General features: G+C 38.2%; 1 protein-coding gene across 1 annotated transcript in view; it reads right to left on the reverse strand.

Moving 5' to 3' along the window:
• Window positions 1-10,586, reverse strand: part of LOC107589193 (synaptotagmin-9-like) — a 44,219-nt gene extending 33,633 nt beyond the window's left edge. Inside the window, exons 1-2 of the mRNA XM_016277558.1 lie at window positions 10,044-10,586; window positions 43-406 (exon numbers count right to left, since the gene is read on the reverse strand). Of these exons, the coding sequence (XP_016133044.1) occupies window positions 43-406; window positions 10,044-10,191 (512 nt within the window). The 5' untranslated portion in view covers window positions 10,192-10,586. The remainder of the gene's footprint in view (window positions 1-42; window positions 407-10,043) is intronic.
• Between the last annotated feature and the right edge of the window lie 1,437 nt (window positions 10,587-12,023).

Raw genomic sequence — 12,023 nt, forward strand, 5'->3', positions numbered from 1 at the left:
GTGAGTGATTACGCCTGATGAAGTCAGGAAAACATGACTCACCTGACAGATGAGGTCGGTTCGGTGACTTGTCGCTGTACGCGAGCTATGTGGATGTGGTTGAGCTCCTTGGCCTTAGTCTGGGCCTCCAGGTGGATGTCCGGGGATGTGTGGCTGATCTTCATTGCTGACTCTGGGAGCACCGTTGGCGCATTGGGATCCTTCTTGAAGTCCTCGCTGTATTCACGCTCCAGGCCCTCCACCTCGGTCAGGACCGGCTGCTGCTCGCCCTGCTGGTCCTTTAGGCCGGGCAAGAAGCGATCTCGCCATGGCACCCAAAACAACTTCCATGACACGAACAGGGAGACGGCAAACAGCGCCAGGCCACATGTGGTGGTCAAGAGGGACAACAGGCTCACAGACACATCTGGAGCAATAACCAAGAGAGAAAGTCGGTCACTGGATGGTGTTCAAAACTTTCAAGATATTTATAGACTATAAATATATAGTATTTTGGTATTTTTTTTAAAGTCTGGCTCCAGCTGAAAAAAAAAACAATTAACAAATTTAACAGATCAAGCATTCATATATTCCTGAAATCAAGAGAGGACATCAGAAAACTAGCCAATCAGAAAGGCTCTCTGGCTGTGAATCATTTTGCACATTTATGTTTGCTGACAACATGTATTTGGAGAGTGAGAGTCTGTGGTTTGAAATTAGCAAAATGGCTAGAATCACTTACATTACCTTTTCTGAGGTGCTGTTTCCTAGACTATACGCCCGTTCGCACAAAGGATGATAATTGTAAAAATAATGATACGCTTTAATAATCTTTCTAATTCTATGAGAATAGAGACAACAAAGAGAAACAATGCTGCTGGGATCAGTTTCAGAACGATTCTTTCCTCCTGATAAACGATATAAACATTACCTATTATTTTCTTTCTACCTGGTCTCATGGCAAAAACCTGGGGGCACTTTTTCGCGAGATGCGAAATACGTAACAATAAGTACATATCACTGCAGTTTCCAAAAGAAATGAACACTAAAGGCAGTAAAACTCAGACACCTTTTATTCCTTTTCACACAAATGTACAGAATTTCGATTAATAGTGTAATTTTCGCACAATTACTTGAAGAATATTATGCTATGACTTCAAAACAATTTTAATATGTTGGGAGATTTGAAAACTGATGCTTTTGAATGTTAGCATCGCACATATCCAGCTTCATATCTAGGAGTTTTCATAGACGGTAGGTTTGTTTGGTAGCTCAGGGAGTACGGAGACATACTTGAGAGGTGAGGAGCTCTGGTTCGAATCCCGTGTAACTACGGTTTGACAAAACTGTTCAAATCTGTATTTAAGGAAGTTCAAATGGAACGGTTGCATCAACAAATGCGTTTTTATATCAGTTTTGCATTTGTTAACAATATTGGCTAGGTTTAGGGTTGGGTTTGGCATAGGCAGGGCCGCATTAACCATTGGGCTAGGCGGGGCTGAAGCCCCGGGGCCCGAGCAAGGAGGGGGCCCGTGATTGGCTGTGGAGTAGATTGACGGACATCGGTAGCACCGATCGCAAAAAACCCACCACACCCCTCACTTTTTAGCACTATTATTTAGTGGAGTTTTCCGTAAATTCCATGCATTATCATTAGAGATTAAAACATCACATTTGAATTTGTTTTACCAATCAAATGCATTTATTATATATTTTACTTCTGAACAAACTGTGTACGTAGCCTATCTATCAGGTGATCACTGTGCCTAATGTCTGCATTCACCTCTCTTCACTTCATTCTGGTATAATCTAGAAATGGTCATGCAGAGAACAAACTTCGATAAGTAAAAATGTCAACTATTCTAAAAAAAAAAAAAAAATATACAAAAAATAGTGAGAAAAAAAATGAGGAGAGAGGGGACACATGGGTTAGTCACTAAATCCACGGCTAGTTTATTTTACTAAAGCTGATGATGAAGTGGGAGTTGTGGAACAGCAAATGGACTGGACATATGGAGCAGATAAAAACACAGCGTCATTGTTAGAAAACACTCTCTGTCTTTTTGATGCCGTACCCCTCCTTTCTCACTCTTTCTCTCTCCTTCTCTGAATCACCCCTCCTCTATCTGTTCTCTCTCTCTCTTGTATGGTGTTTGAATGTCTCTTACTCAATATTCAAGGTAAAGGAGTTTGTGCTGATTTATAAGGGGGGTTCAGCCTCCGTCGCCAGGAAGTCTATTCCTTATAGGGATATGTTTTTCTGTATATGTGGCAATTTTATACAAAACACATGTTCTTGGGAAAAACATCCTGTATGGGTATGTCCCCCTATCCTCATTGGTTAAGAGGGTAAAAACTCCCCTCGACATGCCTATATAAGATCTGTATTTCTGTGAATAAATTGAAGTATTTGAGAATACCATTTGAATGTGTGTTTTCTTACTTCCCGGCCGTATTTATACACTTGGAGAGACTGAGAAGATTTCACGGTGGCAAAGAGATATCGAGGGACCAAATTGTTATTTATTAACAGTCATCATCCCCACAGATTTTTAGGTTAGTTTGATTATTAACTTGATAGATGTAGCTATAGTGCTTTTTGTGTTTGAACAAACTCTATAGGGCTAGTATATTCACTTATGGGTTGAGGAATTTATTTTGCGCGTCATGATGTAAGCTTTTCATTTAAACGCATTTTAAGCATTTTGGTTTAAAAACTCATTTAACTGTTCAGGGACATTAAGCAGTGGGACAGAATTCATTTTGGCAAATGCGCGCGTTAAGACGGTTTCTGATACTTGCTTGTACAGTGCCTGACTAAACTAAGAGTTATTTTTCACGCCTTGTGTTTAAATGTTTGAATACACATAGCTATGTGTCAAAATGCCTGTCTCCTCGTCAACACAGTTATTTGTGTCTTAAATGAACGTTAATAGTTAAAGATAAAGCATGTGCACTAGTTGGCTATTATGCCATCCTGGCATTATACGATGAGATTTTAAAGGGATATTCACCCAAAAATTTAAATACTGTCATCATTTACTCAGTTTCAAGTTGTTCTGAACCTGTATGAATTTCGTTGTTCTCCTCAACATAAAAGAAGATATTTTGAAGAATATTCGTAACCACCAGAAAGTTTCTGTTCCCTGTTGACTCCAATAGTGTTTTTTTCCCTCTCTCTCCATACTATGGATGTCATGGGGGTTTGGTTACCAGTAGGCTATCGTTCCAAATACATACGTTTGCATTCAACAGCAGAATGAAACTCATTCAGGTTTAGAACAACAACAATATAACTTTAATTTTTGGGTGAACTATTCCTCCAAAGCAGCCTAATATAGCTGCTCTTTATTAGTCAATAATGTCAATTAAACATTAGAAAGAAAATCACTGTAAAATACATTTATATTTGTAAAATAATGTATATTGAATTTATACAGTGACGACTATTCAGTCTATTTCTAGTCTATTTATTTTATACATTATATTTCTTATTCAGTGCTTTAAGTGTTTGTAGGTCAATTTCTTTGTTCTATTGTAATTCATGACCGTTTACTTGTCTTCAGTAAGTTTGTTTTTACATAGGCTAGTATTTTTTTTTTTTTTTTGAGATATTGGAATTGGTAACAAGAATTATGAAACTTTGATTGGAAAAAAATCCTATGTTAAGCTATATCATTATTGTGACGGGGGGGCCCTGCAGGAAATCATAGCCCCAGGGCCCATTGAGGTCTTAATGCGGCCCTTGGCGTAGGGCATATTTCCAACACGATAGAGCATTAACTTTTAGCTACAGTCCCCGGATATTTGAATTCTGAACCGCCACAATACATACCTGAAGCAACGTAATAAAAACACTGCAATACGTACCTATATCAACGTAATAAAAACGTATCAGGGTTCACGTATTGAACCCGTGTTTTAGCACCACTCAGTGGCAAAACGTGCAGCAAGGTACGTAAAAACGGTGTTGCAGAAAAGTACCCAGAGGTACGTATTTTTATGAGACCAGGTTAGTTTCTTTCCATAGGAGATGCCCTCTGGAGGTACCATTTGTTGGCCACAGAAGTCATTACGGTTGTCAAATTTTAGAAAAAGCACCATTATAAAACTGACTTATTCAATTGTGAGGTGCAAATTACTGTAATTTATTTTTTTATTTGGATTGTAGTGGTTACTTTTCTGAAAAGATGACGTATGCGGTCAACAAATGCAGCCTCCGGAGGGTGCAGTCTTTGAAAAGAGGCACAGCAACTGACAGCCAATCAGATTCCACCTGCAAGCATCTAAAGCGACAGACATCATAAATGCAGTGCACACTTATAATAAACAGATCATCGTGCTATGGTGTGGATGCTAATATAGTTATCATTCTAGGTGTGAATGGGCCAATAATTTTACACTAATTAACAAATTTAATTAAAAGAAATTAAATGACTGGACTAGTCTGCAAACTTAGCCTATATTTTTGAACAATTGGTTTTATGCAGCTTATAAGTTTTTGTTTGATCAGGCATGACAAATGGCAACCCCTGGGATCAAAGGTGATCAATCATGTTTGTTAGACAAATGGAAGTACTGCTTTAAAGTTAAAAGTTCCAATTGCCTTTTTTTTTTTTTACAGAGGCATCACCTTTTTGTTTACTACTGAATGTGCATTAGCCTGACTAGCTGAGAAATACAGTTTTTTTTGTGTAATGTGAGCTAAAAAAATAATTTACGACAGCATAGTTGTCAGTTTTCATTCCTGATTTTAAATATCTATTAAAAGAAAACAAACATTTGAAAGATTTAGCGCTTTCTCCTTTCAAATATCGAAGAGCTGCACTTGTATAACTGGAAATTACATTTCCAAAATGGCTGCTGAGTGAACTTGCCATAAAAGGAAGTTTGATTTAAAAGGAGTCAAATACAATGAAGCTTGTTCACTCAATGTGGATATTTCTTTGTTTTCAGGCATTAAAAGCAATCATTCAGAAAGATCAGTGCATATCTTTGGAAACATCTTCATGTTGCATCTGTGTTGGTTACAAATATGGAAACTAAAGATTGTGTCTACAATTCCACAAGACACTAAACTCATTTCTAAGCTCTGACATCACATTATTAACTTATCCAACACAAGATTAATGACACTGGCTTAAAGTGAATTTGTTTACCATCACTCTCCCCAAAAAAAAAATTTAAAAAAAGAGATTGCATTCTCCTTTCTCCCAGTCTGTTTTGTCCTTTGAGCAAAGATGGAACTTACTTTTACATATAAACAGAGGAACGTGAGCCTTCCAGCTGAGGTAAACACACCTGAATGTCTACAAGAAAGGTCGTGACACTTGCCAGAGAACGCAAGCCATTTGATTTAAGGTATCAGGTGGATTAGAGCCAGACCTTCAAGACAAACGGCCTCTCCTATCTCAATTTGCTTATGTGGATATTTCTTTGTTTTCAGGCATTAAAAGCAATCATTCAGAAAGATCAGTGCATATCTTTGGAAACATCTTCATGTTGCATCTGTGTTGGTTACAAATATGGAAACTAAAGATTGTGTCTACAATTCCACAAGACACTAAACTCATTTCTAAGCTCTGACATCACATTATTAACTTATCCAACACAAGATTAATGACACTGGCTTAAAGTGAATTTGTTTACCATCACTCTCCCCAAAAAAAAAATTTAAAAAAAGAGATTGCATTCTCCTTTCTCCCAGTCTGTTTTGTCCTTTGAGCAAAGATGAACTTACTTTTACATATAAACAGAGGAACGTGAGCCTTCCAGCTGAGGTAAACACACCTGAATGTCTACAAGAAAGGTCGTGACACTTGCCAGAGAACGCAAGCCATTTGATTTAAGGTATCAGGTGGATTAGAGCCAGACCTTCAAGACAAACGGCCTCTCCCATCTCAATTTGCTTGTTCATTTTAAAGTACATTCCCAGAGATCATGTTGTTATGCATCTTTTTAAGCAGGTGTCTGTTTGAGCATCAGCAGGTGTAACATAAATCCAGACACATGTGGGTATTTGTTCACATATGAACACAAAAACACCATTTAATCACGCACCGTGTATTATGAGCATGCATATGCATGTAGATAGTTCGAAAGGCCATATTCACTGAGCTCAACCTCTCACAACGTCTATTTTTATTTCTGCTTCTGTAATTCCAGGTGGCAGACCGCAGATGCTAGCAGTTGTTAGCCAATCAGAATGAAGCTGGAAGACGGTTTGCAAATTTGATGGCAAGACACAGTTTTTTCCACCGCAGGGAAGAAAAGTGTTTATAGGTTGACCAATCGAAGACTTTTAATGACAGTCCAGATGTCAACGGTAGTAGAAACTATTGCTATGAATAAATATGACTCACATAATACACAACCTTTACAGTCAATAGCCCTTCACTAGCACATATTATCAGCATTGCTCATGGACGTGTCATAAACTTGTGTTTATGTGTTTTAAAGCCTGTGTGAGAATGAGACACTGTCTTTCCTGTGCTTGGGCTGTCAGTTACAGAAACACCTGTCAATATGTGCCCACATGTTGCCTGAACTGTCTATAAGTCATCCGTTACAGTGATGTGTTATTAACCTCTCAAAGTGCCAGGTTCCCTTGGGTTTCATTACAAAAGGCTTTCCACCATACAGGCACTTTGCAGCGACACATGTGAATCCCCATCAAGCTAAGAGAATATTTACTGGGTTCCTCTGAACTGAGCTGTTCCCTTTCATTAAATTCTTGTACAATGCATCTTGAGGGACCAAATTACTATGAATCGTTCTCCTATGAGGTTTGAAGGCCTCGTGTTAACGGATGTCAATGCAGGATAATCGCAAAGGAGAAAGTGTACAGAGTAGCATGGTGGGGTGGAATCTTAATGGCTTCCTGTCGACCGCTCAGTGTCTCCGAGGATGAAGATGATAGCATCTGAGGAGAGCCTAGGAACTATGAAGCTTAGGTTAAGTGAAGCTAATGTTTAGTTAAGCCCATATACTTCATACTGAGTCAAGCAATGCTCTATTTCTGTCATTGATGAAAGGTTGTTTTGGGGATTCACAAGTTTCCTGTGAAGCATTCTAGGAACACTGAATGCCTGCATAATCATTTTATGCTTAATTTAACTTCTGAATGCATAAACCTACAAAAAAAGGTTATTAATCTTATATTATATAGAATATTAGTGTTAAAATTACACTGCATCTGATATGCTGCAGCATTAAAATGGAATGAATGTAGGCTGCATTTTCAAATGGTAAAATACAGGACAGCTCTAAATAGGTCATTAATACTGGACTGTGGGGAATGAGGATTGGGGCTGGTGTATGTGTGTGTATACTCGTCCTGACTACACTAATTATAATAACAATAATAATAATAGTAATAATATTAGGGCTGTGCAATTAATCGCATGCGATTGTCATGCGCATCTCGTCAGTAAAGGCGGTTCTGTGATTAGTAGTAAATCTCCATCACCTGCTTTCAGATGGAGCGGCATTTAATACACAGAGCCGTAGTTCACTGACAATTAGGCAATATCACGTTCATTGTCACAGAACCGCCTTTACTGATCGGCTGCACATCCATGATGCGAATCTCCCGTTCCACCACATCCCAAAGGTGCTCTATTGGATTGAGATCTGGTGACTGTGGAGGCCATTTGAATAAAGTGAAACCAGTCTGAGATGATTTGAACTTTGTGACATGGTGCATTATCCTGCTGGAAGTAGCCATCAGAAGATGGGTACACTGTAGTCATAAAGGGATAGACATGGTCAGCAACAATACTCAGGTAGGCTGTGGCGTTTAAACGATTCTCAATTGGTACTATGGGGCCCAAAGTGTGCCAAGAATATATCCCCCCACACCATTACACCACCACCACCAGCCTGAACCGTTGAGACAAGGCAGGATGGATCCATGCTTTCATGTTCTTTACGCCAAATTCTGACCCTACCATCTGAATGTTGCATCAGAAATCGAGACTCATCAGACCAGGCAACGTTTTTCCAATCTTCTGTTGTCCAATTTTGGTGAGCCTGTGCGAATTGTAGCCTCTGTTTCCTGTTCTTAGCTGACAGGAGAGGCACCCGGTGTGGTCTTCTGCTGCTGTAGCCCATCTCCTTCAGGGTTCGACATGTTGTGTGTTCAGAGATGGTATTCTGCATACCTTGGTTGTAACGAGTAGTTATTTGAGTTACTGTTGCCTTTCTATCATCTCTAACCAGTCTGCCCATTCTCCTCTGACATCAACAAGGCATTTTCGTCCACACAACTGCCGCTCACTGGATATTTTCTCTTTTTCGGACCATTCTCTGTAAACCCAAGAGATGGTTCTGCGTGAAAATCCCAGTAGATCAGCAGTTTTTGAAATACTCAGACCAGCCCGTCTGGCACCAACAACCATTCCACGTTCAAAGTCACTTAAATCCCCTTTCTTCCCCATTCTGATGCTCGGTTTGAACTTCAGCAAGTCGTCTTCACCACATGAGCGCTCATATATATATTTAAAAATACATAATTTTACAATTACATTAATTATGGAGAAAGGGGGGAGAAAATCACACTTATTCCTATTTTGCTAATCAGTAACGTATACATTGAAATCAATTCATTAAAAAAACTGACTTAAGTCTGCAAAAATTAAATAAAAACAGTGTAGAAATAAGTAGAAAAAAAATCTAGTAACCTGAATTGTGTAAATAAGACTTTGACAGCAATAGTTGCGTTTTTTAATATCAGCGGTAATCTTAAAGCTGCAGTCCATAACTTTTTTTGGTTAAAAATGATCTGAAATCAATATTTGAGCAAGTACATAACCAGCCAGTGTTCAAAACTATCGCCTTACTTTAGCCCGATTCACAAGGGTTAGTTTATAATAATGTTTTCTAATTTGAGTGGTACGGGTAGGTTTTCGCGGGAAATTCGAGCATGGCACTGCGTCATTACGTCACGTCTGTAAACATAAAGAAGTTGTCCCGGCTACTAGGCTATCGCATGTGAGGATCCTGCAGGTGGCGGATTGTTTATAGCCTTTTCTCACAGCAGCCAGAATAATTACATGTATAATTTTGATGGCGGATTGTAAGGATTATGCGTTTATGAAACACATGGGAATGAAATTAAATTATATTGCAGTTATAAATGTGTTTCTGGTTACAGATAGCCTCGGATTACAAAGATTTGTATTTTAAAGAAAACCAGTTCGAAGGGAGCATAATTAGCTTTTTGGGTTAAAATAATTTCTTAATATGAAATTCGAAGAGTATGACAATTAGATTAAACTGTGCAGAAATTGAAATCTACACGCTAATACACACTACTCATAGTCACCAATGCTGATGTTGTTAACATGAATCATTTGAGAATAAAGTATAACAATAATAATAATTTGAATGGTTTGATGTGATATGAGCTAACTGATAGAGATTTATGGTAATGCTTTTTTCCTCAGTTGGTCAGAACAAATGTGGCAGACTTACTTGTTCAGATGGCAATATACGGTGAAAATTCTTATTTGGGTCATATTCCAAGACGTAGGCTAGAATATGTGATTGCGAAGTACAATAAATATCCACACCGGTGCAGTGACTGACTGCCACACATACTCTTCAGAACATTAGATTCATCCAAGCTGGAGCCCTGCCAACTCACAACCTACACAAGCTAAATAATTCAGCACACAGCTGTAATTCCAGGTTTTCAAACAGAGATAGCGACAAAGAGGCAAAATTTTCGGACTGCAGCTTTAATAAAAACGTTTATTTTAGTTTGTTTTAGGTAATTTAGGCTATTGGGTGTGGTTACTTTAATGACAACAAACTCCATCAATGCTAGCTGCTAATTAGCCGAACGCATTAATTAAATTTACAACGACATTTGCTTAAAACGCTTCTAATAACTTTCTAGCAAATAAAAATAGCTGAAAGTGCTATTGAACAAGTTTAAGGATCGTATGTAGTTTGAGAGCAGCTGAACGCAGTTTAAATGTGATTAGATTTGTTACGACACACAAAACATTAATAACCCTGAAAACATAATGTTTTAAAAGGGAATTAAACAATATCCTTACCGGAGTCCGAATATCTCGGTCTCCCGAGATCGCGAAAATAGTAGGTTAAATCCAAACAGTTTTCATCGTGCACCTCTCCTCTCGAGCACAGATCGGACAGAAGCTCCAGCGCCTTTCCACAAATCTCATCCTCTCTGTCTGCAGGCATTTCCCACCAGCATCCTTCTGAATGAAGACTCCTATAACGCCTGTCGAGACACTGCTGACCGCCACTTCCAGCTTCTGACAGCGCTCTTCATTCTCGCCCAGCACAATCCCATAAGGAAAGTTGAATTGAACAGTGTCCAGTGGTGTTCAGATCAAGCCCACAAGTTTGCACACATGTGAATGGCTCTAGTTGAGCGCATAGCGCTCCGTGACACTGATTGAATTCACTCAGCTGGGCTACACCCGAAGAAAACGCCAAGTGTCGGTGCTGAATTGCGTCTTCATGAATGAAAATCTGTTGGCTGGCTCGCATCTCCCTCAGTACAAGCCTTCTGGGATCCCTTGTCTTCTGCCAATCTAAAACTGCTCCTCCCACACCAGCTTTGCTCTTCTCCACACCAGACTTCTATTACAGGATCATTTGGCTACAAAATCCCACGTGTGCTCCTCAAATCCATAATAATTCAATTTGGAGATAAATTAAAGAATGAGAAAACAGAAAAAAAATCTGTCAAAATGATTTCAGAGAGCAACGTTTTTGTTAAACAATGATATAACAGTTGCAAAAACAGACGAAATACAAATAAAAAGGTTTTGAAACGTAAATTTGGTTGTCCTTGTTGTTAAATTTACGATTAAAAACACATAGTACACATGTACTTGTCGTAGAACTTGAAATTTATAGGCTATTTAATAGGCTATATATAGGCTATTGCTTCATATAGGCTGAATATATATGAATGTATAGACCTATATATAAATATAGCTATATACATTTTATATAGTATTCATTTTTGTGGCATTTTTACATACATTTTTTAGTTAAAATTACGATAATTTTTAATTTGAGTAGGCAATTTTTTAATGTAGGCTAATCTGCAATTTATATAGATAGATATAGATATAGATAGATTGACTGATTGATAGACAGACAGATAGATAGATAGATGCAGCTATATATATATATATATATATATATATATATTTTTTTTTTTTACATAAATACTGTAGGCCTATGCTTTTAATGTAGACTGATTAATTGAAAAGAACTGGTTCGAAAGAGTAATTTGTTCGCGAATCAGGCATCACAGCTTTGAATTTGATGCAAATATTATAATATTAATCAAATGTAAATAAAATAAAATATATAATTTGATGTTTAATTTTTGATTTATTTTGATTTATTTAGACATTTTTTGAAAAATAACAAAAGTAGCCTATAAGATCAGCCCTCGAACAAAGGACTGCTGTAGGATAACTAAACAAAACAAAGTACACAATAATGAGTAGAATAAAATAATAATTTAACAGGTTTGAGAAGGATGAATGAACTGAGCTTCAAAGCTGAATCAAAAATATAATCAGTTATGTAAGCCACCATCATTTGTCTTATAGTACACATTCAATTAGAGCCCTGCATTTTAGCCCGGGCCCGACTTATTTACGCCCCTAGCTGCAGACCAATTTTCAGGTCATAGACCACATGCGGGCCGTTCATCGGGCCGGTTTTAGGCTTCTCCTTCTTTTTACATTTGAGACATTAATCAATTAAGGTAATGGAAAAGATGCGCTACACTGGTGGAAACAACACGAGGCCAGGCTACCGCCGACTGTCAAGACCGGCTCGCATGGTGTTTCGCGCCACCACCTCCACAGCGAGCATGCCTTCAGCACAGCTGGAGTTAAAAGAAAGGACTCGATTAAAACTTGGGCTTCCCTGACTAAAGATTTTTCTAGTCGTTCATTTAAGACATTATTTGACTGATCGCAAGTTTATATTAATTTAATTATTTACATAGGCTAAACCCCTACGGTGGCCGAGAGACAGTGTTG

The sequence above is a fragment of the Sinocyclocheilus grahami genome, unplaced genomic scaffold (genome assembly GCF_001515645.1).
Source record: "Sinocyclocheilus grahami isolate Dianchi unplaced genomic scaffold, SAMN03320097.WGS_v1.1 scaffold113.1, whole genome shotgun sequence".
NCBI classification, from domain to species: Eukaryota; Metazoa; Chordata; class Actinopteri; order Cypriniformes; family Cyprinidae; genus Sinocyclocheilus; species Sinocyclocheilus grahami.